At 42.7% G+C, this 24,416-nt stretch overlaps 1 protein-coding gene across 1 annotated transcript in view; it reads left to right on the top strand.

The window, feature by feature from the left end:
* LOC105392835 (structural maintenance of chromosomes protein 2) overlaps positions 1 to 24,416 on the top strand; it is a 31,869-nt gene extending 7,453 nt beyond the window's left edge. Inside the window, exons 9-23 of the mRNA XM_048630409.1 lie at positions 899 to 1,074; positions 1,617 to 1,800; positions 2,077 to 2,150; positions 9,742 to 9,888; positions 10,863 to 11,084; positions 11,380 to 11,522; positions 12,065 to 12,277; positions 12,618 to 12,726; positions 13,114 to 13,233; positions 13,753 to 13,947; positions 19,352 to 19,549; positions 19,911 to 20,027; positions 22,589 to 22,687; positions 23,691 to 23,900; positions 24,254 to 24,416. Of these exons, the coding sequence (XP_048486366.1) occupies positions 899 to 1,074; positions 1,617 to 1,800; positions 2,077 to 2,150; positions 9,742 to 9,888; positions 10,863 to 11,084; positions 11,380 to 11,522; positions 12,065 to 12,277; positions 12,618 to 12,726; positions 13,114 to 13,233; positions 13,753 to 13,947; positions 19,352 to 19,549; positions 19,911 to 20,027; positions 22,589 to 22,687; positions 23,691 to 23,900; positions 24,254 to 24,364 (2,318 nt within the window). The 3' untranslated portion in view covers positions 24,365 to 24,416. The remainder of the gene's footprint in view (positions 1 to 898; positions 1,075 to 1,616; positions 1,801 to 2,076; positions 2,151 to 9,741; positions 9,889 to 10,862; positions 11,085 to 11,379; positions 11,523 to 12,064; positions 12,278 to 12,617; positions 12,727 to 13,113; positions 13,234 to 13,752; positions 13,948 to 19,351; positions 19,550 to 19,910; positions 20,028 to 22,588; positions 22,688 to 23,690; positions 23,901 to 24,253) is intronic.

Below are 24,416 nucleotides of genomic sequence, written 5' to 3'. Positions count from 1 at the left end.
CAAAAGGCTTACAACGCCCTACGCGTTCAATATAATAATGCGTTCAGGATGCTGTTGGGGCTGCCGCGGTACTGCGGCGCGTCAGGGATGTTCGCCGAGGCACACACTGATGGATTTCATGCCATCATGAGGAAGCGAGTAGCCTCCCTGATGCAGCGGGTGCGTGCCAGCACCAACGGCCTCCTGACCACTTTAGCAGAGAGAGTAGACAGTCCGCTGCTACGATCTTTGATGTGTGCACATGTTATGCCGTGTAAATGGGCGGCTAAATAATTTACCTTATATTTCATTTTAATTTAATTTAATACCATTACTAACATAATTTTTAAGTTCATTGTTACTAACAAAATATGGATCAATCCGAAATAAAAATGATTTATTTATTATAAAAAAAATATATATTATAGTTTACTATGACATCCTACATCATAGTATTGATGTTTAACAGTTTAAAAGCAAGATGCAATATAAATAGAAATTCCCAAACATAATGTAAGCTGGGTAGTAGGCCAAACCATCGGACCTGGTTGTATAAGCCTTAATGTCTTAATTTTAGGTTGGAGTACCACTCTAGCATCTCCATACCATCATTATCAGCCAATTATCACTGCAAAACTACTCGTACTAGACATAAGCTTCTCCCAACCATGAAATACCTTTCACCTTCCCCATCCTACCACTCCTGTTAAGTCCTTGCTATGTTTGACATTCCATTAAATCTCGAGCCACTCAAAGGTTATCATTATTACGGTGCAGATCAATGATGCTGTTAGTCTTTTCATCCTGTGCCTATAAATGGTTTTCACATGGCAATTTAATAGTCTATGAATAAGTTATGTATGTATTTTGTGTAAACTGCTGGAGTTCCATAATAAACATACCTATTTCTTCACTCCAGCGGCAAAGCAGGAGGCGTCCGAAGCCTCGACCCTGGTGTCCCAGAGCTCGATGCAGAAGAAGCACTGCGAGGAGCGACTGAAGGCTCTCGAGAAGGAGTACAAGAACACGGCGGGGAGGCATGATCAGGACCAGAAGGATATTGATAGGCTGCAGGCGCAAGTTGATGCCTTGCAGGTATTCGTTTCATCTTGTGATTTTATAGATTGGTACCTGCAGGTTTGATAAATTCATGGAGAGCTTTCTTTGAGAGAGAAAGCCAAAATTAGTCTATTACAGTGACGCTGCTGGTATTGATAATGATAAAGTGAGCAGTAAATGCCTCCCAGCTTCTACAGCCTATGTATCACGGGCCACAGGACGAATTAGGACATCATCGTCATCATCAACAGCCTATGTCAGCCCACTGCAGGGTATAGGACATATTACCTAAATTATGAAACCTGTATTTACTCCACGAGGCGGGATTGGCGCCTGAACATAGGCTGTACGACATAAAACTTTTATCATCTAACGGTCTGAAATGGGCTATTATGTATATGAGATACAAACGAAGCCTTGTGTAATGTAAATTGTGAGTTAACTCGGTATTATTTAAGATTAACTACTTCTACTTTATTTAGATCATAAACATGTTGTAATAGGCTAAGTTTTTGTCAATAAATATATTCTATTCTATTCTAAATATTGTCATAAAAATCCACCTTTTACATTTCCAGCGCGAGTTATCCTCACTAGACTACAGCGAGGAGCGTCACTCGTCCCTGAAAGAGTCCTGTCGGTCGCTACAGGCCTCTATCAGACAGAAGCGCGACGCCGTGGACAACTTGTCCGCAAGACTGCAGAGATGCGACTTCAAGTATACAGATCCCGAGCCTAATTTTGACAGGAAAAGGGTTTGCGGTGAGTTCTGCTGTGTCATGTTTGTGAACTAGTTAGCTTATGATACCAGACGAGGGTGAGGTACACTGCAAAAAAAAATAGTAGTCGACATAGTGTGGATCTTTTACTTAGCGCGTCGGTGATGAAAAGTTAGTCTAGGGTTAGAACAGGTGATGGTGATACGTCGCTCTCAAAAGCTCCTTTCGTAAGTTGAGCCTGGCATTGATAATTCATGTCGGATAATTCATTCAGGTCTATTTATGTCGTGTTTATAAACCGTGTGCTATTCCGTTGCAGGCACGGTGTGTCGGCTGATGACGGTGAAGGACCCCGTGTACTGCACCGCCATTGAGACTGCGGCCGGCGGCAGGGTGAGATTTATTCACTACTTTTATTAATTATCATCATCACGACCCATTTCGTCCCCACTGCTGGGGCACGGGTCTCCTTCCAATGAAGGAAGGGTTTAGGCCTAGTCCACCACGCTGGCCAAGTGCGGGTTGGTGGACCCCAACACAAGCAAGCTTGTGCTGAGAGAGTTGTCGGGTAAGTGGGCAACCCGACTGTCAGATGTTTTCAAGCCGCCCGAAGGCCTCTGACTAGGCTTAACGACTGCTGCCGAAGCAGCAACCGGGACCCACGGCTTAACGTGCCGTCCGAAGCACGGAAGCGTCCAGAAAAGCACCACTTGAAATTGGTCACCCATCCAATGGCTGACCGTGTCAGTTGTTGCTTAACCTCAGCGATCAGTTACGATCACTGAGGCCCGCTCGACTACGGACGCTTCTTTATTAATTATATTATCATAAAATTACTGACAGCGACATAAGATACGAAAGGGAAAACCTTTAAAAATTAAAGTTACTTAAACTCCGCCTATCGTTTTCAGCAAATTGGCCTGCACTAGGCCAGCGTGGTGGACTAGGCCTAGAACCCTTCCTTAATGGGAAGGGGACCCGTGCCCCAGCAGTGGGGATGTGGTTGAATTGGGGTTGTTATTGTAAGGTTGGGGGATTGGAGGCAGTTAAACACACGGATGGTTTACAGACGACTGACGTTTATTAGAATAAAAGAGTATACGAGTACATATCTATAATAGGTTATGCAGTGAATCATACAGTGATTCTGTCTTACTCTACACCTCCCCTGAATATTTAAAAAAATAAATGTTTACAAAGATAAATTTATTTTTTTAGTTTTACTCTTACTTAACAGTTTAAAAACAACAGTTTTGAATACAGTTCAGTTACACAGTATAACAAATACGATAATACAAGTAAACTTATTAACTATTGAGTATACAACTTAGTTCTATTTTTATGGATTACATCATTTTTACCATTTTTTATAATTTCTACATTAGGAGATACATCTTTCACAACTTGATATGGACCTGAGTATATGCTTTTAAACTTGTTTCCAACTTCATTTTTTATTAAAATTAAATCATTTGGTTTGTAAACAATTTGGTTCACTTTTTCATCATACTTAACTTTTCTTGCAATTTTACTTTTTATTAAATTTTCTCTCGCTTCTTTCTGTGACTTTTGTAAACGATAACGAAGTTCTTGAGGATAACTATCTATATTATATAATGGATCTACTGTATTTTTATTCAAATTACTAGGAAGGCAACATTTTTTACCAAAAACTAATTCATATGGAGTATAACCTGTTGCTGAATGAATCGATGTATTGTGTGAAAAACACCAAAACTGAAGCCAATCACTCCAAGACTCAGGGTGATTGACAGTCTGAATACGAAGAAAGTTTCCTAAACTTTTATGAGAATTTTCCAGAGCACCAATACTTTGGTGGTGGTATGCAGTTGAATTTAATTGGTTTATCTGCAATAGAGTACACACTTCTTTGATGGTTGAGGACATAAACTCAGAACCTCTATCAGTTGATATTTCCTTTGGTATACCATATCTTAGAATAAAGTTATTCACGAAAGTCTTCGCTACTTCTACACTACTTTTAGTTACTAAAGGATACGCCTCTATATATTTGCTTAGCTCACATTGTAGTGTGAGGATATATGAATAGTTATGATTGTCTTTGTCTAATGGTCCTACAATATCTAAAAATATTTTTTCAAACGCTGCGTTAGCTGTTGTCGATATTATCATTGGCTCTTTCACGTAATGGTTAGTGTATTTTTGCTTCTGACATTTGTCGCATTTCTTAACAAACTCTTTTATATCATTTTCTAAGCCTGGCCAGAAATAATATTGTTTAATATTGTTTAACATACGCCTTATTCCAGCATGCCCACTTGTTGGCAAAATATGAAAATCATTAATTATGACCTTTTTGTCATCTTTACATTCTATTCTTTTAATATTCTTTAAAACACATAGTTGCGGACCGGTCCAATTATGAGTTTCTTTTATTTCTTTTATCAACTTTTCTATAAAAATATCATTATTTTCATTTTTAATTATGAATATTTCTTTAATATCATTTTCTTTACAAAATATTTCCATGTCTCTCACAAATTCGGCTCGCGATAGTTGTGATTGAGATCTAGGATTAATATACAACTTCATTTTATTTGGAACATAGCAAAATACTTTGTTTTCTTTCTTTATCTCATTTTTTATTTTATTTAATTCTTTTTCTGAAAGATAACTTAACTCAACAGAATTATTTGGTTTTCTATTCACTTCCAATACGTTTGGTTGATCAATCCAATCGTTATTAGGTATTGTGTCATTTGATTTTGTTGACTCTAATTTCTTCTTCTGTGCTCTAGTCATAACATTCATCACTGATTCATTCATCTCTTTCAATTCATTCACACTAATTTTAACTGATTCATGCGTCTCTTTCTCATCATTCGAAGTAACTTTCACTCTAGACAATGCGTCTGCAGCTGCGTTGTCCTTTCCCCTGACATACTCTACTACAAAATCATATTCTTCTAAAGCCATTCTGAACTTCATAAGTCTGCTAGATGGGTCTCTCATGTTAAATAAGTAGACAAGTGGCTTGTGATCCGTTAATATTTTAAATTTACGACCATATAAATACGGCCGAAAATATTTAACTGCCCAAACAATTGCTGTACGTTAAAGTACTAGAGTTCAAATGATAAGATGCTTGATTAATTTAATAATAGTTTATTTCACTTCAATATGTTATAAGTAGAATGGACTGATGGTGAACAATGATAATTATTGATATGCTGGTGAGCACACGCGGCGTAATTGCTGTCCGAACGTGAACTGATGTATTTAGGTAAAGTGTCGCCAAGCGGCGGCGGCGCGGCGGGCGCGCACAAGGTGTTAGGTTGCAAATGCACCGAACAATTGCTAAAAGTTCTTTCTCTACAGTTGGGTAATTAAGTTCTGCTTTATTAAGATTTCTACTAGAATAAGCGACTGGTCTATTATCGCTGTTTGATAATATAGCTCCTAATGCGTACCCAGACGCGTCTGTTTGCAATCTAAATTCGTTTGATTCATCAAAATTTGGATACTGAAGGACTGGTGGTGATAAAAGTGACTGTTTTACTAATTCAAAATCTTTTTGGCATTGTTCATCCCATTTAAATGGCACATTTTTCTTACATAATTTATTTAATGAGTAAACTTTATCCGAAAAATTTGGAATAAATTTCCTGTAATAATTTGCGAAAGCTATAAATCTTTTTACTTCTTCTACATTTTTAGGTATCGGATATTCTTTCATTATTTTAACTTTATCTGGATCAGGTAATATACCGTCTCCTGTCACTACATGACCAAGATATAATATCTCTTTCTTTAAGAAATCACACTTACTAGGGTTAAGTTTCAACTTAACTTGTCTTAATCTTTCAAAAACATCGAGAAGATTTTTATTGTGGTCATCTAAATTACGTCCAAAAACAATTAAGTCGTCTAAGTAGACAAAACACTTTTCATACGTTAATCCAGACATAGCTAATGTAATCATTCTAGAGAATGCACTAGGGCTCGTTTTCAAGCCCATTGGCAATCGTTTCATCTGAAATTGACCCGAACAAAATGCTGTTAATTTTCTACTCTCTTCTGATAAATTTACCTGATAAAAACCTGAAAAAAGATCTAAATGACTATAGTATACAGCTCCTGACAAAGAATCTAGTATTTCCGTGATGTTAGGGAGAGGGAACTTATCGTCCTCTATTCTTTCGTTCAGTTTCCGGTAGTCGATTACTAACCGCCATTTTTTATTTCCATTATTACCTCCTTTCTTTGGTACTAGTAGTATAGGACTAGACCATTCACTCGTAGCTGGTTCAATAATACCATCATTTAACATTTGTTTTATTTGTTGATTTATTTCATTTTTCTGTAAATGAGGTAATCTATATGGTTTAACAAAAACAGGCGTTGAATTTGGTTTTAAATTAATAGATTGACTGTATAAATTCGTAGTAGTTAACTTGTCTTTTGGTAAATGGAATACATCTGAATATTTAGCACATAGATTTTCGATTGAAATTTGTTCTTCTAAGTTAAGGTGTGATAACTGTAAAAATGAAAATAATTCTTTTACTCTATCTGCATTTTTCTCGTTTTTATGAAACATACATATTTTGTAATTATTTAAGCTGTCAAAAATAGGATCAATTTTGTATAAAACAACATCCTGTTCCGTCGTGTTTAAAATTTTTATTGGTATTTTTCCTTGAATTGGTTTAACTATAGTGCTCGCAATAAATACTCCGTTCTGAATTTCGCTTGAGTATACAACACTATCTTCCTTTATATAGGTATCCACCGAATGAATAGACTCGGATCTAGCTGGTATTATAAAACATGCATTACTGTTCCCATTATACATTGGTAACGTAATATGTTTATTATTCACTGACCATAATGATAATGTGTTTTGTTCTAAGTCTAAAACTGACTTGAAGTTGTTTAAGAAGTCATGTCCTAAAATTCCACTCGCCTTACACGGCAACGAATCAAATACATAGAATTGATGCTTGAATGTCTCACCTTTAGATGTTAAATATAAACAAACCTTTCCGATAGTCTCTATGCAACCGCCAATTCCTTTTATAGAGATGCTCTCTTTATGAAACGGAATATTATGTTCGAGAAGATGTTTATGTTTTATGGCCGATATGCTCGCTCCCGTGTCAACTAACCAAGGATAGCATGAGTTGTTAAGTGCAAAGTTCACTGAAAGACAATTATTATTGCACGCATAAATAGATCGATTAGTCTCGAAAAAACTGATTCAAGTTCAGGTTTTCGTTTTCGGCAGTGGATGCGCTGTTTTCAGTCATGACGTTTACATTCCGGCTGAACTGATTGTTCCTGTTTAGAATGATTAAAATTTGACTTACCTCGGTATTGACCTTGACCTTGTCCTCTGGGAGGACCATGGAATGACCTGGAGTAGCCTCCTCGGTATCCTCCTCGCCTACCGCTTCCGTTGTACCCTCTGTTATGGCCACGGAAATTATTGTTCTGGTAATATCGTCCAGTAAAAGTACGACTCTGTCCCTGGGAAAACATATTATTATTGAATTTATTATATCCACGTGTGTTATTACCTCGGCCTCTGTAATTTGAATTTTTTGGTTGATTTATCCCAAAAATTGTACCAGATGTAGAAGGTGATGGCGTCACTTCTTCGTCGATGGCTGCTTGGATGGCGTCTTTCAAAGATGAAAAATTACGTGCCGCTATTATAGTACTTAGGCGGCGATTCCGCAACCCATCGGCAAACTTTTTTATTGCCATCTTTTCATTCAACGGTTTAAGGATTTCATAACTGTCTGTGTTACCGTTGGCCTGCGAAATCGTCAAGTCAATAAATAACTCTGATAACTCCCTACCAAAGTCATCTATAGAACGGTCGTTTTGCTGCGAATTTTGTAATTTCGATTGTATAGCAGTGGCGGCCTTCTGTGATAACAACACCGTTGTCATATCTCGTACTAACTCCTTAACGTTAGTATAACTAGAAGCCAATTTTAACTTTGCTGCCTGGGATAACCTGCTCTTTAAAACAAATGTTATCAAATTTTGTTGGCATTCCGGCTATGTCAAAAGAGAACCATAATAGTCAATATTATCGATTAATTGTTTTGTATTTTCAATATTATCGGTCATAATTGGTAACAAGCTTAAAGCAGTTTTTAAATCAAAGGTATCCATCTTTTCTAATGGTTTTTCTCTACAATATGACGTAATTTCATTAAATAAGGTATCTATTCGCGAAAACAAATTATACACTAAATTAATCTGTTCCCCTTGAATTTTTCCTTTTTCTACTAATACAATAAACTGTCCCTTCAAAGTAGAATATTGTAAATATAATTCTTTTGCCTCATAAAGCTTAGTTTTTAATATTTCCCCCTGTCGTCTACTAGGACCAATTTTACATAAATATGTCCTTATTTCTTTAAGTTTTTCAGCTACTGAATTAATATCTTTAAGCATAACTCAACTCATTTAAAATAGCAAAATTAATAATAAATAATAAATTTTTACTTTACATACATGTACTTCAGCTTTATAATAATTCTAAAAATAAACCTTAGTGTCCATAAAAGATTGTTACGCGTCACATTACTTTTAAATGTATATCGCTATACGTCCGTAAAAGGATTGCACTCGCATTCCTGCGCTATTGGCATCACTTTAGACTCACACAAAATGACCTTTGACACTTTTCACTATCACTTATTTTCTTGAATTTCCAATGGATGTCAGGGCGGCCCGGGCTCCAGGCCGGGCCGGGCGCCTGCGCTCCTCCTCTGGTCTCCTGGACTCCTAGGCTGCTACATGCTCCATTTTAGACAGACGAAATAGATTTGCCTGTGCACGTCGATCGATTTTCTTATTGATACATTTATTCACGTATCTGAACACGAAGAATACTCCAACAGCTGCTACCAGTATAATTATCACGAAGATGTACCAGTTTAATTGAGAAACTTGGTTCAAAATATTATTCGTATGCTGCACATGATTATTGTAACCCACTTGAGTAATAATTTCTTGCTGTTCCACAGTTTTTTCCGGTGTCGGTAATTTATTGCCCATTTTAATTGATTTAATTATTAATTAATTTATTGACCGGTACGGATAACGCGCTCGCGACATGGCAGGGTCGCCATGTAAGGTTGGGGGATTGGAGGCAGTTAAACACACGGATGGTTTACAGACGACTGACGTTTATTAGAATAAAAGAGTATACGAGTACATATCTATAATAGGTTATGCAGTGAATCATACAGTGATTCTGTCTTACTCTACATTATGATGAAAAAAAAAAAAAAAAAAAAACACGCACTCACGCCTTGTACTAATGTACTCCCTTGCGGGGTAGGCAGAGGTGCATTGCTGCACCCACTATTCGCCAGAGTGTTATGTTAGTCCCAATGTAATAGGGGGCGGGCCTATTGCCATTTTACGGGCACATCCAAGACCTGAGAACAAATATCTGTATTTAAACAAATATCTGCCCCAGCCGGGAATCGAACCCGGGACCATCGGCTCAGTAGTCAGGGTCACTAACCACTACGCCATTCGGTCGTCGTTGTTATGATGAATTGTGTTATAATGACTTCAATTCCCAACCGCTGCCATCTTGTTTAATTTTTGTATGCAACACTTTCTAGCTTGACTTCGTCTAGCAGGCTCAATACGATGAATACTTGAGTGCAATACCCAAACCCAACTAAGGCGACCGAATGGCGTAGTGGTTAGTGACCCTGACTACTGAGCCGAAGGTCCCGGGTTCGATTCCCGGCTGGGGCAGATATTTGTTTAAAGACAGATGTCTCTAGTACTCGGGTCTTGGGTGTTGGTATTTATATTTAGTATCTATCTATCTATGTATTTGTATAGATATATCAGCTGTCCGACACCCATAACACAGGTTCTGCCTAGCTTGGGGTCGGATGGCCGTGTGTGAGATGTCCCCACATATTATTATTATTATTAACATTGTCAATGTCCTCCCCAGCTGTACAACGTGGTGGTGGACACGGAAGTGACCAGCAAGCTGATCCTGCAGCGGGGCCGCCTCGAGGCGCGCACCACGCTCGTGCCGCTCAACAAGATCCACGCGGCGTGCATCGACGACAGGACCGTGCGGGCTGCGCAGGAACATGTATGTAGGCAATCATGTCGATTCTGTTGATTGTATAGGTGCGTGATTTGGAGGCATTATTGTAATTTCTGTGTTTGTGTGCAATAGAGAATTATCTATCTATCTATCTATCAGCTGTCTGATACCCATATCACTGTCTCTGCCCAGTTTGGGGCGGGCTTGCCATATGACAACATTGATGTCGATTCTGAAGGCAGAAATTCCAAATTTAGAGCTGTCAAAACCTTAATTTCTTTGTTTAAAATTCGACTCTACGATTGTTTCCGTAAATGTCATTATATGGTAGCAAATTTTTTAGTTTGACAGCGTTAAAATTAGAATTTCTGCCTTCAGAATCGACATCAATGTTGTCGTATGGCTAGCCCGCCCCAAGCTAGGCAGAGATATGGGTATCGGACAGCTGATAGATAGATAGATAATTCTTTATTGCACACAAACACAGAAATTACAATAGAATACGTACAACATAGACGATACAAATGGCGGCCTTATTACTATGAGTAATTTCTTCCAGACTACCTCGGAAGAGAGAAATTAAACAAAAGAAATGATCTACACAGATACATAGATACACCCAAGATCCGGGTGGGGGATCCAACCCGGGACATTTGGCGTAGCAGTCAGGGTCACTAACTACGCCATTCGTTCGTCGTCGTATACCTTTTTATATTATTTAGTTACTACTATAAGCGCTAAAACAAAAGGAACTGATTCCTTACATACAGGAGGAGTCAGGGCGTCACTTGATAGGCTAACCCCCAAATTCATAGAGCTTTTTGACAATTTGTAATATACGAATTTCAACTTATTGACTGACGTAAAGAGTCGAAACACACGAGTTTCGACTCTTTACGTCAGTCAATTTTAACCATGTTGTAAATTTACAATATGTTCTATGAATTTGAGGGTAAGTTTATTGCACAATAAAGTTATGTTTATTGTATAAATTTACATTATTCCAATCTGAATCCCAGGGCGGCGGTCCCGACAACGTGCAACTGGCTCTAGACCTAGTCACCTACCCCGCTCACTGCGCGCCCGCGCTGCGCTGGGTATTGGGCAACACACTGGTCTGTAAGGACCTACAGACGGCCAAGAGAGTGACGTATCACCCCAGTGTCATGAAGAGGTGTGTGACTCTGGACGGAGATGTGTTCGACCCGAGTGGGACGCTCAGTGGAGGCGCCAGGGCTAAGGTGAGACGGAAATGTGATTAGAAACAGTAAAAAGAGAGATTTATGAAATTTCACTCAAAATTGGACCCGCCGTTTTCCCGTGAAAGAGTAACAGTTTTCCGTGAGAAATTTTATCTGTTACTCTTTCACGGGAAAACGGCTGGGCCAATTTAGTGAAATTTGTCATAATAAAGAAAGCTGATACATTGGACGAATACATAGGCGCTTTTCGTCCTGGAATTCCTGCAATAAAATCCTTTGAAGACTGAGCGAAAACCTACTAATACAATAATTAAATTCTGTTGTATGTTTCTAGGGCGGCTCGATCCTGCTGCAACTGCAACAGCTGCGCGAACTAGAGGCCTCTCTGAGTGAAGCCGAGGAGCAGTACCGCCGTGTCAGCGAGGAGCTGAGCCAGTCGCAGAGACTAGCGGACAAGTACACCGCCGCCATGCAGAGGTAAACAATAACAAAAAAAAAAAAAAACACGCACTCACGCCTTGTACTAATGTACTCCCTTGCGGGGTAGGCAGAGGTGCATTGCTGCACCCACTTTTCGCCAGAGTGTTATGTTAGTCCCAATACTCCCAATGTAATAGGGGGCGGGCCTATTGCCATTTTACGGGCACATCCAAGACCTGAGAACAAATATCTGTGTTTAAACAAATATCTGCCCCAGCCGGGAATCGAACCCGGGACCTTCGGCTCAGTAGTCAGGGTCACTAACCACTACGCCATTCAGTCGTCTGGTTGGCGCCAGTCAGTGGTCTGGGTAACGATCATAGGACGCAGGCTATTTCGGTTTTCCTTCACCATAAGAACGATGGGTATACATTTTACTTAACTCATTGGTAGATGTTAGCGCCGGGATTCGAACTCGCATTTTTGACCTAAGAAGAGGCTTACCCAACTGAGCAACGACCGCTCAATATAATACCCATACTTCACTGTATTTTATAGCTTGTGCAATAAAAAACAAAACCCTGACATTTCCCCCCCAGATACGAGATGTCATCCCACGAGCTGTCAGTGCTCAAACAACGAGTAGCGTCCACTGCGCACGCGCATCTCCACGCTGATATCGCCGCCCTGCGCGCGCAGGTCACTGACCTCGCCGCCGCCATCGCTGAGCAGGAGAGGACCAAGGTCGAGGCGGCCGCCCGGGCCAAGGAGCTGGAGGCCAAGGTCAAGGACATCAAGGGGCATCGGGAGAGGTACGTAGATACTGAAGTTTTATTTTGTAGGGATTAACTAAACGGACAGTCATGCATAATTATTGTTAACCTGTAATCATCCACAGCTGAACATAAGGCCTCTCAAGGAGCGCTCTCATAACTCTATGTCCTCAGCCTTCGTCATTGAGTTACTCCCAGGTCTTAGCTCGCCGGTTCAGAAAACAGTTTAATCGGCCACCTTCATCTCTTTTAGTCATCATCTTCAGAAAAACTACGACCACTCTTTGCCATAGTCCTACTTTAAATCAGTTGACTTATCAAACCTCTAGTGTCCAAGTTTCTGAACTATAATGAATGCGATAAACCTGGTTCTCCGCAGAGAGTTCAAGAAAGCTCAGGCTGAGCTGGACGCGGCGAAGAAAGAGGCGGAGAAGCATAGCGAGGACTGGAAGCGAAGAGAACAGGAGTTCGAGACGCTCACACTAGAGGTACAGCTTCTACATAACATTGCGTTTACACAGCATTATTTACCTAGGTACTTCGTGCAAAAATTGGCTTGACTTACATTTACATTCCCAGTATATCCTTTTGTCATATTGTGGACGAACGCAGGCCAGTGTGCACGACACACCGTGATATGGGTCGCGTCCGTGCAAGCGCAAAACGTCTTGTGCAGTTGCGCCGTTGTGTCTTGTCTCGGCTTTTTGTAATGATCCGCAGTATATATAGACCGTGAGAACCATGCTTTAGGTTTTTCCTTTGCAGTCATTGTGGATTTTGAATGTCAAAAAACCAATAATAAGATGGACAGAGTATAAGGCTTCGCTTCGCTCGCGGGAACAGCTCGTAAACATAATTTCCTGTTTGTTTGCTAGGTGCGTGAGCTGGAGGCGGGCGTGGCGGCGGCGCGGGCGCAGCTGGCGGAGCTGGACGAGGCGCTGGCGACCCTGCAGCTGCAGGAGGACACTGCACGGGCGCAGCATGAGGAGGCACAGGTACAGGCAGCGACATACAGGGTGTTGCGAAAAGGGTATATTAAGCTGAGGGAGTGACTCAGGGGATCATTTTAAACAACTTTTGTTTTACACTTTTTGAAAATTAGCAAAAAATAAATTTATTCCGGATACCCTTTTTGCAACACCCTGTATATGAGTGCCCCCTTTTACTGGCTGTACATATTAGGTTTTACAGCTTCAGGCATAAGTTGGTGACTGATAAACTGACGTAAACGATGGTGATGGCATTTAAATTACGAGTTATGGGGATAAAAGAGAAGATACAAGGAGAGTAAGGCCAAAAGGAAGACTAATGACAAGCAGAGGGTAATTGAAGTAACATGAATGATTCATCGAGATCATAATACTCCTCGTTATGTTATCGCATCGTCACGTACGTATCTACTACATATATCTCCATAAAATATTCCCTCTTACTGCCCATCTCACTAGACAGAAATAAATAGCATTCCATTCCAATCCCTGCAGTGCAGTAAAACCACTGTTCTAACATTCCAGAGTGCCGTCAAAGAGCTCCAAGCCCGCATCAAGCAACAGAAGGCCGACATGTCCCGGCGCAGCGGCGAGGTCACCCGGCTGCTGCAACACAAGGAGACTCTCGCCAAGAGCTGTAGCGAGCTAGAGCTGGGGATCAAGGAACTGCAGTACAAGATCACTGAGCTGGAAGGAGAAGCGAGTGATTGTGAGAAGAGGGTAGGTTGGAGGGAAATTCACGTATTTTTTTTCCAGAAAGCTTGTCTAAGGAAATACTAGGAGTACCATGTGTCACCGTGATGATAGGAGAATCCAGTAAGAAATTGCGATACTGTAATGTAGATAGACCTCATGAACTATCTACATGATAGTGGTGGTTGTTTCCGGCCACAATGAGCTGTTGCATTCTTTAATGTTTCTTCTTTTAACAGAGTGGGGATACCCCGACAAGTTGATACGTAGCTCCGTAATAATTCGGCCCTTAAAATTGCATAACCATGTCTAAAACAGTGGAAAGTGTAATACGTGAACTCCAAAAGACACTAGAAAGTCTAGTTATTAAAGTCAGTGCTCTGGAGCTAAAGATTGGTGAGCAAAGTGCAATAATTGCTAGCCAGTCGAGTCTGATATCTCGCATTAGTCCGCCATCACCAGCAGTAGCCACGCCCACTCGCGAGACAACTACCCCCAAGGTGACGCCGCAGCCAGCACCGGCCCGCAACGCGCAAGCAGCGCTACAGCGCCCGGTCCGCCAGGCCCGTTTAGCAGCTACCGCAGCGATCAGCGGAGGCAAAAGCGCTGCAACGACCGTTGGAGTGAAACAGGTACAGCCCCGTGCGTCACTCGGCGAGCGCCCCGCCACCGCCGCCGCCGTAGCCGAAGCCCGAACATCCAACGGACGAACATCCAGCGCGGTGGCCACTAAAGGAGAGTCTGTTCCGCTTATCACAACAATAGAACATACTCATGGTGATAGTAAGGAAAGTGAATGGACCATAGTGGGGAAAAGTAAACGTCCACGAAATGCCCGTTCACATAATATTGTAATTGAAGGCGTTGGCAAACAGACTTACGGCATCAAAACCGTAAAAAAATTAAAATACATTCAGGCTTGGATGTTTGCCCCAACTACAACAACTGACCTTATCATTGACTTCCTTAAAAAGGTTATACCGTCACTAACTACGCATGAAGAATTTCATGTTGAGAAACGTGTCATCGACACGGACAGACACTCGTCCTTTATAATTGGCATACGTGAAGACAAGTTCGACGAACTAAAAACTCCCACTCTATGGCCACCGGGTGTAAAATACTCGGACTGGTTTCTCGCTCGTCCCCGCCACCAGCGGGGCCGCCGTGAGTCATCCCCAACCCGAGGCAGCGGCCCCGCGCCCCGCGCCGCCGCCGCCTCCGACTAGCCCCGACGCCGCCCGAGCGCCGCCGGCCACTGCGCGACCAGCTCCGCCGACTTACATTACTGTGACTCACCAAAATGCGCAGTCACTTAACAATAAGACAAGGCGCCTCGAAGCGCTGCTACTGCACGATTTAAAATGTGATATTTTAGCGATAAGTGAGCACTGGTTACCATTAGATAAGTTAAAGTCCACAACCATCCTTAATTATAAACTTGTGTCGAGTTATTGTCGTCCCAACATTGAGCATGGTGGCACTTGTATTTATATTAAAAATAATTTAAAAGCCCAACCTATTGCCGAATTGTGCAGTCTATCTGTAGAACAGGTTTGCGAAGTGTCTGCGGTAAAACTCATAGACATAGGACTAGCGGTAGTATGTGTGTATCGCTCTAATTTGACGCACTGTAATGAATTCTTCCCCGTGTTCGAGTCTTTGCTGAGCGAAATCGTTGAATTTAACTTTGCTAGCGTAATCATAGTAGGAGATTTTAATATTGATACCTTAGTAGTGTCACATAATAACAAAATGCTACTTGATACAATCACATCGTATGACATGGTGAATATTGTGGATTTCCCAACGCGCGTGCATGGGACATCCAGCACATCCCTGGACCACGTCTACGTGCGGCGCCGCTCGGGAGGGCCCGGCGGCGCGCGCGCGGCGCCCGTCACGACGCACATCGGCGACCACCTCGCCGTGCGCGCGCAGCTAGACTGTGCGCCTCCGTCTCGCGCGCCCCGCACTGCCCGGATCAGAGAAATGAGTCGTGCCAATAAAATGAACTTTGTCGCCGCCGTACGAAGCGTCGACTGGGAGGCCATCTACACTACACCAGCCGACAGTACCGACGTGCTTGCAACACGTATTCTTGAAATACTGAGCAGTAAATTTTGTAAATGCTTCCCCTATAAATCTAAGACGTTCATTGCAAAGAGTGAGCGTTGGATATCGGAACGCACTCTTAACGTAAAAAGATTACTGTTCGACCTACTAGAACTCAACTCTAAAATTGACGATCCAGACTTGCACACTATGGTGAACGAAACGACGGACAAGTACAAGAGTATGCTAGCTCTGGAGCGCACGAGTTACTTCACTCACAAAATCGCCAGTAATGAGAACAAGTGCAAGGCAATGTGGGGCGTGATTAACACTGAGCTGGACCGCGGCAACCGCTGCTCACTCGATTTTACCGCTTTGGTGAAAAGTCCCGATGGGTCAAACTACTCATCCAAACGAGAGCTACTCGATGCGATGAATGAGCAGTTCGTTGGCGCGGCGGCGGCGTGCGGCGCGCCGGCCGCGGCCGTGCCGCTCGCGCTGGCCATGCTGCACGGGACGCGCCGCCCACTCGACCACTCTCTTCGACTCAAGCCATTTACTCCGCATGAAGTTTACGCGATAATCGTTAAGAGGATACCCCGCAAACCGAGCAAAGATATATATAATATATCTTGCGAACTACTGAGCCTTGTTGCTGACTCGGTCGCCGTCGCCTTATCCACCCTATACAATCGATGCATAAAGGAAGGCATCTACCCAGCAAGCCTCAAACGGGTGAAAATATCACCGCTGTATAAGGGAAAGGGTAAGAGAGAAGACGGAAATGCATACAGACCAGTCGCTATAATACCTACACCAGCAAAGGTCCTGGAGAACGGACTAAGCGCACGGCTCACGATGTTCCTGGATGCTGGTAACCTCCTCTCCGATAAACAGTTCGCGTACAGAGCTGGCCGGTCCACCACGGACCTCGCGCGGGAGGTGGTGTGGGGAGTGCTGTCCGCACGAGAGTCCAACCGGCACGTCGCTGTACTCTGTTGTGACTTGTCGCGTGCCTTCGATGTGGCCGACCACTCCGTCATAGCTGCGAAACTCGAGCACTACGGCATCAGGGGCCCAGCCTTGCAGCTCCTAGGTGACTTCATGTCTAACAGAGTGCAAACTGTGGTAGGTGAGGGAGGTGCATCCAGGTCGCGAGAAATGGGTACTGACCTCGGCGTTCCACAAGGTTCGTCGCTGTCAAATATCATCTTCTCGCTACTAATGAATGACCTCCCAAATTCCATTCCTGATGCCCAAGTCACCATGTACGCGGATGACGTGGCCGCGACGGTCACGGGCAGCTCTGTCGACGACCTGGAGCGGCGGCTGTGTCTGGTCGCTGAGCAGCTCGCACACTGGTTTCAGGCTAACGGGCTTGCACTCAACCCTAAAAAAACACAGGTGATGCTATTCAACCTGGCCGGTAGACGCAGCCGTCCGCTACAAGTGAAAGTAGGGAGCGAAGACCTGTCCCAGGTCTATACATCTTGCTTTCTCGGATTTAAAGTCGACAGTGGCTTGTCCTGGAGTGACCACATAGATTGGCTCTGCGGACGCCTGGGCGGCGCTTGCTTTGCTCTCCAGAGACTTGCAGGAACGGTGCCGCGCGAGGTGGCCAGATCCTGCTACTTTGCAACGATCCAATCCCTCCTCACGTACGGCATCGAGCTGTGGGGCCGCGCGGCGGACTGGCACCGGGCATTCGTAATGCAGAAGCGGGCAGTGCGCGCTATGGCTCGAATTAAGTCAGATGAGTCGGCACGCCAGTATTTTGTTTCTCTGGAGATACTGACGTGTCCATCACTGTACATACTTGGTGTAGCCTTGTTTGTGCGGAAGAACCTGCACTTGTATAAAGAATGCCGGGGAGCCCGCCGCCGCGGCCAGCTGCTCGACGTGCAGCACAGGCTCGCGAGGAGCGAGCAGTCCGTGTATGTGTGTGGTCCGGGAATCTACAATAAACTACCTAGTGATGTAAAAAGTATGCAGACACTACAAGGATTTAAATATAAACTCAAAAAATGGCTCGCTACGCAGGCATTCTACACGGTAGGAGAATTCATCGACAGGTAGAAATAATTAAGTATTGTCTCTTTGACATCTTCTATTGTAATAATGTATCAATGTGATAATTTTAATTTGTTGTTATTTCATGTAATGTTATATATTATTTTATTTTTTGACTGTGACATTGAAACTAGATTAATTTTCGTATTAATATTCTATTTTATTTTGACATTGTGACTATTCCTGGATCTAATTATTTAATTTTAAAGTTTGGTATACTTATGTATCACTTTTACTGTTTATTTAATATTGACATGTAATGAATAATTATCAATAAACAAATCTAAATCTAAATGTAAATCTAAATCTTTTGGCTGAAAGATTATTAAAGCTTATTATAGCACCGTTAAATAATGTGGTCAAGATACAAGGAGACTCTGGCCAAGAGTTGTGATGAGCTGGAGCTGGGGATCAAGGAACTACAGTATAAGATTACAGAACTGGAGGGAGAGGCCAGTGATTGTGAGAAGAGGGTAGGTTGTAGGGGAATTAGTGTGTACTGAGAGCCACGTATTTTGTGCGAGATGGTTGTTGATGAGAAATACTAGGTCTAAGGTGTGTCGCCGTGGTGATAGGATAAGCCAGTCAGAAATGGCGACAATGAATGTATTGCCAAAGGCAACTCATGTGAAGTAGGTAGATAACGGCCATAGTGAGTTGTTCCATTTATTTATGTATCTCCTTTTGGCTGAAAGATACGAGTAGTAGCTTGTTATAGTTTCTTTAGATACCTACATGATCAAATTAAAAAATAACACGGCAAATGTGGCCAAGATACTTAGAACAACTTTACTTATAATCGATTTTTGATTAAATTTGAGTGCCTTCATTTTAATATACCGCTACCACTACATTCACAACCCCATCTCTTACCTCTAATCACACCCTATAGAGCTTCCACTATGTTATTGTATTCTTGACGTTGCCTTATGTCTGGTAAGTAAAGTTGATTTTCCTTTGCAGTCATCAAATATGTATGGGATTTCAACTGTCAAGAAACCAATAATGTAATGGACAGAGTATAACAATCCCATTACCACATCACAGATAAAAGCCCTAGAAGCCGAGCACCCATGGATACCCTCCGAACGCGAGTATTTCGGGCAGGCGGGCGGTGCGTTCGACTTCTTTAAAGAAATTTTAGTGCTTTCATTTTGATATTCCGCTACCACTACATTCACAACCCCATCTCTTACGTCTCACCACGTCCTAACACCCTCCTTACCCAATCACAGATAAAAGCTCTAGAAGCGGAACCCTCTCTTACCTCTAATCACATCCTAACAATCCCATTACCACATCACAGATAAAAGCCCTAGAAGCGGAACACCCGTGGATCCCCTCAGAACGTGAGTACTTCGGTCAGGCGGGCGGCGCCTTCGACTTCGCTCGCGGCGGCGCGGCGGCGGCGGCTCGCGTGGCGCAGCTCACGGCACGAAGGGATAAACTACAGAGAGGGCTGAACCACAGGGCGCATACGCTGTTGGGGAAGGAGGAGGAACAGGTATGAGCAGTGACTATAAAATGGTTTATTTTATCCTAACTAATATTATTATAAATGCGAAATTAACTGTCTGTCTATGTTGAATAGGCTTTGTATTTAATGCAGTCTAGCTAAATAACTTTATTACCGCGATGTAGGATTTCATAGTAATTTGCTTCGGTTCCATAAAATGTTCTGTGTATTGCGCTTTTTGTGCTATCTGTTGGTTGTGTGGCCGAAAGTATGTGTGTATGTTTGTTACTTCTACCCACGGGTAAACTTTTTAAGCCGAAGCGCTCGCCGAAACTGCTTGTATTTAATAAGTTTAAGAATGTATTCATATTTTTACTTCGAGTAAAAATGTTTTGTTTCCTTGTTCCAGTACCAGGACGTGATGCGCAAGAAGCAGATCGTGGAGGCGGACCGCGCCAAGCTGGTGCAGGTGATGGCCGAGCTCGACCAGAAGAAGCGCTCCACGTTGCTGGCCGCCTGTAGCCAGGTACTGACACACTACATACTAGCCGCCTGCAGCCAGGTACTGACACACTACATACTAGCCGCCTGCAGCCAGGTACTGACACACTACATACTAGCCGCCTGCAGCCAGGTACTAGTGATGTAACGAATGTGTGTTTTTGGACATTCGCGAATGCGAATGCGAATGCGAATATCTGATATTGACATTCGCGAATGCGAATGCGAATGCGAATATTCAGCTTGTGTTCAAAATTTAGAGCCATTTGTATGTTTTAGTGGCAGTCTCGTACTGAACGAGGTACGTTACGTTCTAGGCACATTCCAAATCCGACTAGCCAACACTAGTCGCAGTTTTTTTGTAAAAGTAGTAACACTTTAGTTTGCTCCGTAACTGTTACGACACACTGCGACTGTGTGCGGTTTCTGAGGATGACTTACACGAAACATTTAAACGTATTTAAATATATGACTGTCTTGTTCTGACACTACAAGGGTTATTGGTAAGTAGACCTGATCCTTTCAAGAGGTGATAGAGGAAGACATTTTCAGTCGATTGAACCTATAATTCATTATCCGAAACTTTACCATTTCTAAGATATTTAATATTTAAGTTTTTTTTACATTATCAGCTTATAAGCTTTTAAATAAGATATTTCAATATCAAATCGATTTAGGTATCACTAAGATATTATGGCCAAAACAACCAGAAAACGCGGAGAAAACTCAACAGGGGTTTCCATACAGTCAACAGGACTGAAAACAATCACACTTTTTACCTTTAAATTGGGCTAATCTTGTTAGTTTTCCTGTTGAATTTTGTCCGCCTGTGCTGGTTGTTTTGGCCATATCTTGGTGATACCTAAATTGATTTGATATTGAAATATCTTATTTGAAAGCTTATAAGTTGATAATTTTTTAAGTTGAAGTGCACAAAATAATGTCACATGATATTCAAAATCGCCCTGACAAAGTGGGCTGCATCTGGCAAGCGAAAGAGGGGACGGACAAAAACCACGTGGCGTCGCACTGTCGTGCAGGAGGCAGCCACCCTCGGCATGAGCTGGCACGAAGTCGAAGGCGTGGCACAGGACCGGTCAGAGTGGAAATCTACACTTCGAGCCCTATGTCCCTGATTAGGGATCCCAGGACCTGATGATGATGATGATATTCTTTTTTAATTTAACTTATATTTTTTTGTGGTATTGTGTCTAATTTAAGTCAAATAATGCACATTTGATTATTTTAATTAGTTTATTAAGGTGTCACTTATGCAAAACAACTAAAAAAAATGAAATATGACTAGTTTTTTTTTTATTTTCGGTTTTAAGCTTAACATTTTGTCAATGAAAAAAAACTTAAATATTAAATATCTTAGAAATGGTTAAGTTTCGGATTATGCATTATAGGGATCAGTCGACTGGAAATGTTCAGGTCACCTCCTGAAAGGATCAAGTCTACTTGCAAATAATCCTGTATACCTACTGTCAAAATACCGTTTTGTTTGTTTAAAGAGTTTCTGTGCTACCACAAAAAACTTTAAACACTGTTTAACAAGTGTTTAAAACAGATTTTGACAGATTCCGTAGGCGTTTGACAGCGCTAAACACCTGTTAAATTCTGTCTAAGTTTTTGTGGTAAAGCCCTTTATGTCTTATGAAACTATTAACATCTAAAGTTTCATTTCTCAAAGTATATAAATAATACCAAATGATAAAGTAAGACGGGAAATGTGATTTAAAGGGTAACTAGAAATAAAAAAGTCATAGACGAATGGATTTAGATTTTGTTAACCTACCATTATTTTCAAATAGTTTTTGTTAATAAGTACTGATATTCGCAAAACATTCGCACAAAATCTTGCGAATGCGAATGCGAATGCGAATATCCAAAAACATGCGAATATTCGCGAATGCGAATGCGAATGCGAATATTCGTTACATCACTACCAGGTACTGACACACTACATACTAGCCGCCTGCAGCCAGGTACTGACACACTACATACTAGCCGCCTGCAGACAGGTACTGACACACTACATACTAGCCGCCTGCAGCCAGGTACTGACACACTACATACTAGCCGCCTGCAGCCAGGTACTGACACACTACATACTAGCCGCCTGCAGCCAGGTACTGACACACTACATACTAGCCGCCTGCAGCCAGGTACTGACACACTACATACTAGCCGCCTGCAGCCAGGTACTGACACACTACATACTAGCCGCCTGCAGCCAGGTACTGACACACTACATACTAGCCGCCTGCACCCAGGTACTGACACACTACATACTAGCCGCCTGCAGCCAGGTACTGACACACTACATACTAGCCGCCTGCAGCCAGGTACTGACACACTACATACTAGCCGCCTGCAGCCAGGTACTGACACACTACATACTAGCCGCCTGCAGCCAGGTACAGGCATACATTAATGTACAGGGTGATGCTAAACATTTGAGCATAATACACTCACGAGCAATTAAAAAGTTCCTCTTACAAAATAGCGCTACCTTATGGCCCCAATTTTTCAAATTATTCCCTTAAAAATTGAATGATAATATGAATGATGTGGTGTGTACAGGTGAACAAGTCGTTCGCGAGCATCTTCAGCACGCTGCTGCCGGGCGCGCAGGCCAGCCTCGCGCCGCCGCCGGGGCTCACTGTACTTGATGGACTCGAGGTGAGCATAGGACGCTTCTGGGAGGGTAGGCATCACACAATGCCAGGGGGGCAGGCAGCACGCCACACATGAGTTGGCTTACTAGACTGCTAGAGGGGTACACTGAGTGTATTGTTTACCGGCTCCAGGGTATCCACTACCAGGAGACTAGACAGTCTAGCTAGACACTCAACACCACCATAAGCTCGTAGGCACACTACATACACCAACAGGAAGTCAGACAGTCACAAATCAAGTAAATCCTCTGTTTCAAATAGACTTGTTTGTTATATGACGACCGAATGGCGTAGTGGTTAGTGACCCTGACTACTGAGCCGATGGTCCCGGGTTCGATTCACGGCTGAGGCAGATATTTGTTTAAACACAGATATTTGTTCTCGGGTCTTGGATGTGCCCGTAAAATGGCAATAGGCCAGCCCCCTATTACTTTGGGACTAACATAACACTCTGGCAAAAAGTGGGTGCAGCAATGCACCTCTGCCTACCCCGCAATGGAGTACATTAGTACATAGTCTTGAACTAACAATAACACAATCATCGAATACAGAAAGGCCAGTCTTCATCAGAACTCATTTATTGTTAGCTACAATCACCACTCACCTCATTCTGTCTTGATTTAGATAAATTTTTCTCCTCTCAGCCTATCACACTACCAATCACTTTCCCGACACCACCAAAGGTTAACTGGTAGAGAATGCTAATAGCATTAAGTCCTTTTTACTATGTATGTATGTGCAATAAATAATTATAAGTACAAGTCGATATAGTCGTTAAGCCTAGTCAGAGGCCTTCGGGCGGCTTGAAAACATCTGACAGTCGGGTTGCCCACTTACCCGACAACTCTCTCAGCACAAGCTTGCTTGTGTTGGGGTCCACCAACCCGCACTTGGCCAGCGTGGTGGACTAGGCCTAAACCCTTCCTTCATTGGAAGGAGACCCGTGCCCCAGCAGTGGGGTCGTAATGGGTCGTGATCAAATAATTATAAAAAAATCTTTCTTCCAGGTGAAAGTGGGTTTCAACAACACGTGGAAGGAGTCTCTGGGCGAGCTGTCCGGCGGCCAGCGCTCGCTGGTGGCGCTGGCGCTGGTGCTCGCCATGCTGCAGTTCAAGCCCGCGCCGCTGTACATACTGGACGAGGTCGACGCCGCGCTGGATCTGAGCCACACGCAGAATATAGGCCAGATGCTCAAGGAGCATTTTACTGCGTCGCAGGTACGGGTATAATGTGTGGAGACATATTAGACACGGCCATCCGACCTTAAGCTAGACAGAGCCTGTAATATGGGTATCAGGCAGTTGATGTAATATCTATACAGATAAATAGATAGATACATAACCCCTTATTATAAAATGTACACTAAAGATAGCCCTAAGGTTTAGAACAGGTTATTTAAACCGGGTTTAAACCGAAACTCTGTAGGCTACGTTTCATAATAAGGAAGATATTGACACCCAAGACCCGAGTAAAATATCTGTCTGTCGAACACAGGACCTTCAGCATAGCAGTCAAGGTCGCTAACCAACCACACTGTGCGGTGGTCTAATCCTGTATAATATTGTTTCAGTTCATCATCGTGTCGCTGAAGGACGGCATGTTCAACAACGCGAACGTGCTGTTCCGTACGCGCTTCGTGGACGGCATGTCCGCCGTGCAGCGCACCGTCAACAGGCGTTAGACGTCAACAGGCGTTAGACGACCACCGCCGGTAGACGTCTACTACCAGTGTA

This window comes from Plutella xylostella, chromosome 25, assembly GCF_932276165.1.
Source record: "Plutella xylostella chromosome 25, ilPluXylo3.1, whole genome shotgun sequence".
NCBI classification, from domain to species: Eukaryota; Metazoa; Arthropoda; class Insecta; order Lepidoptera; family Plutellidae; genus Plutella; species Plutella xylostella.
This window is presented reverse-complemented; position numbering and strand designations above follow the sequence as displayed.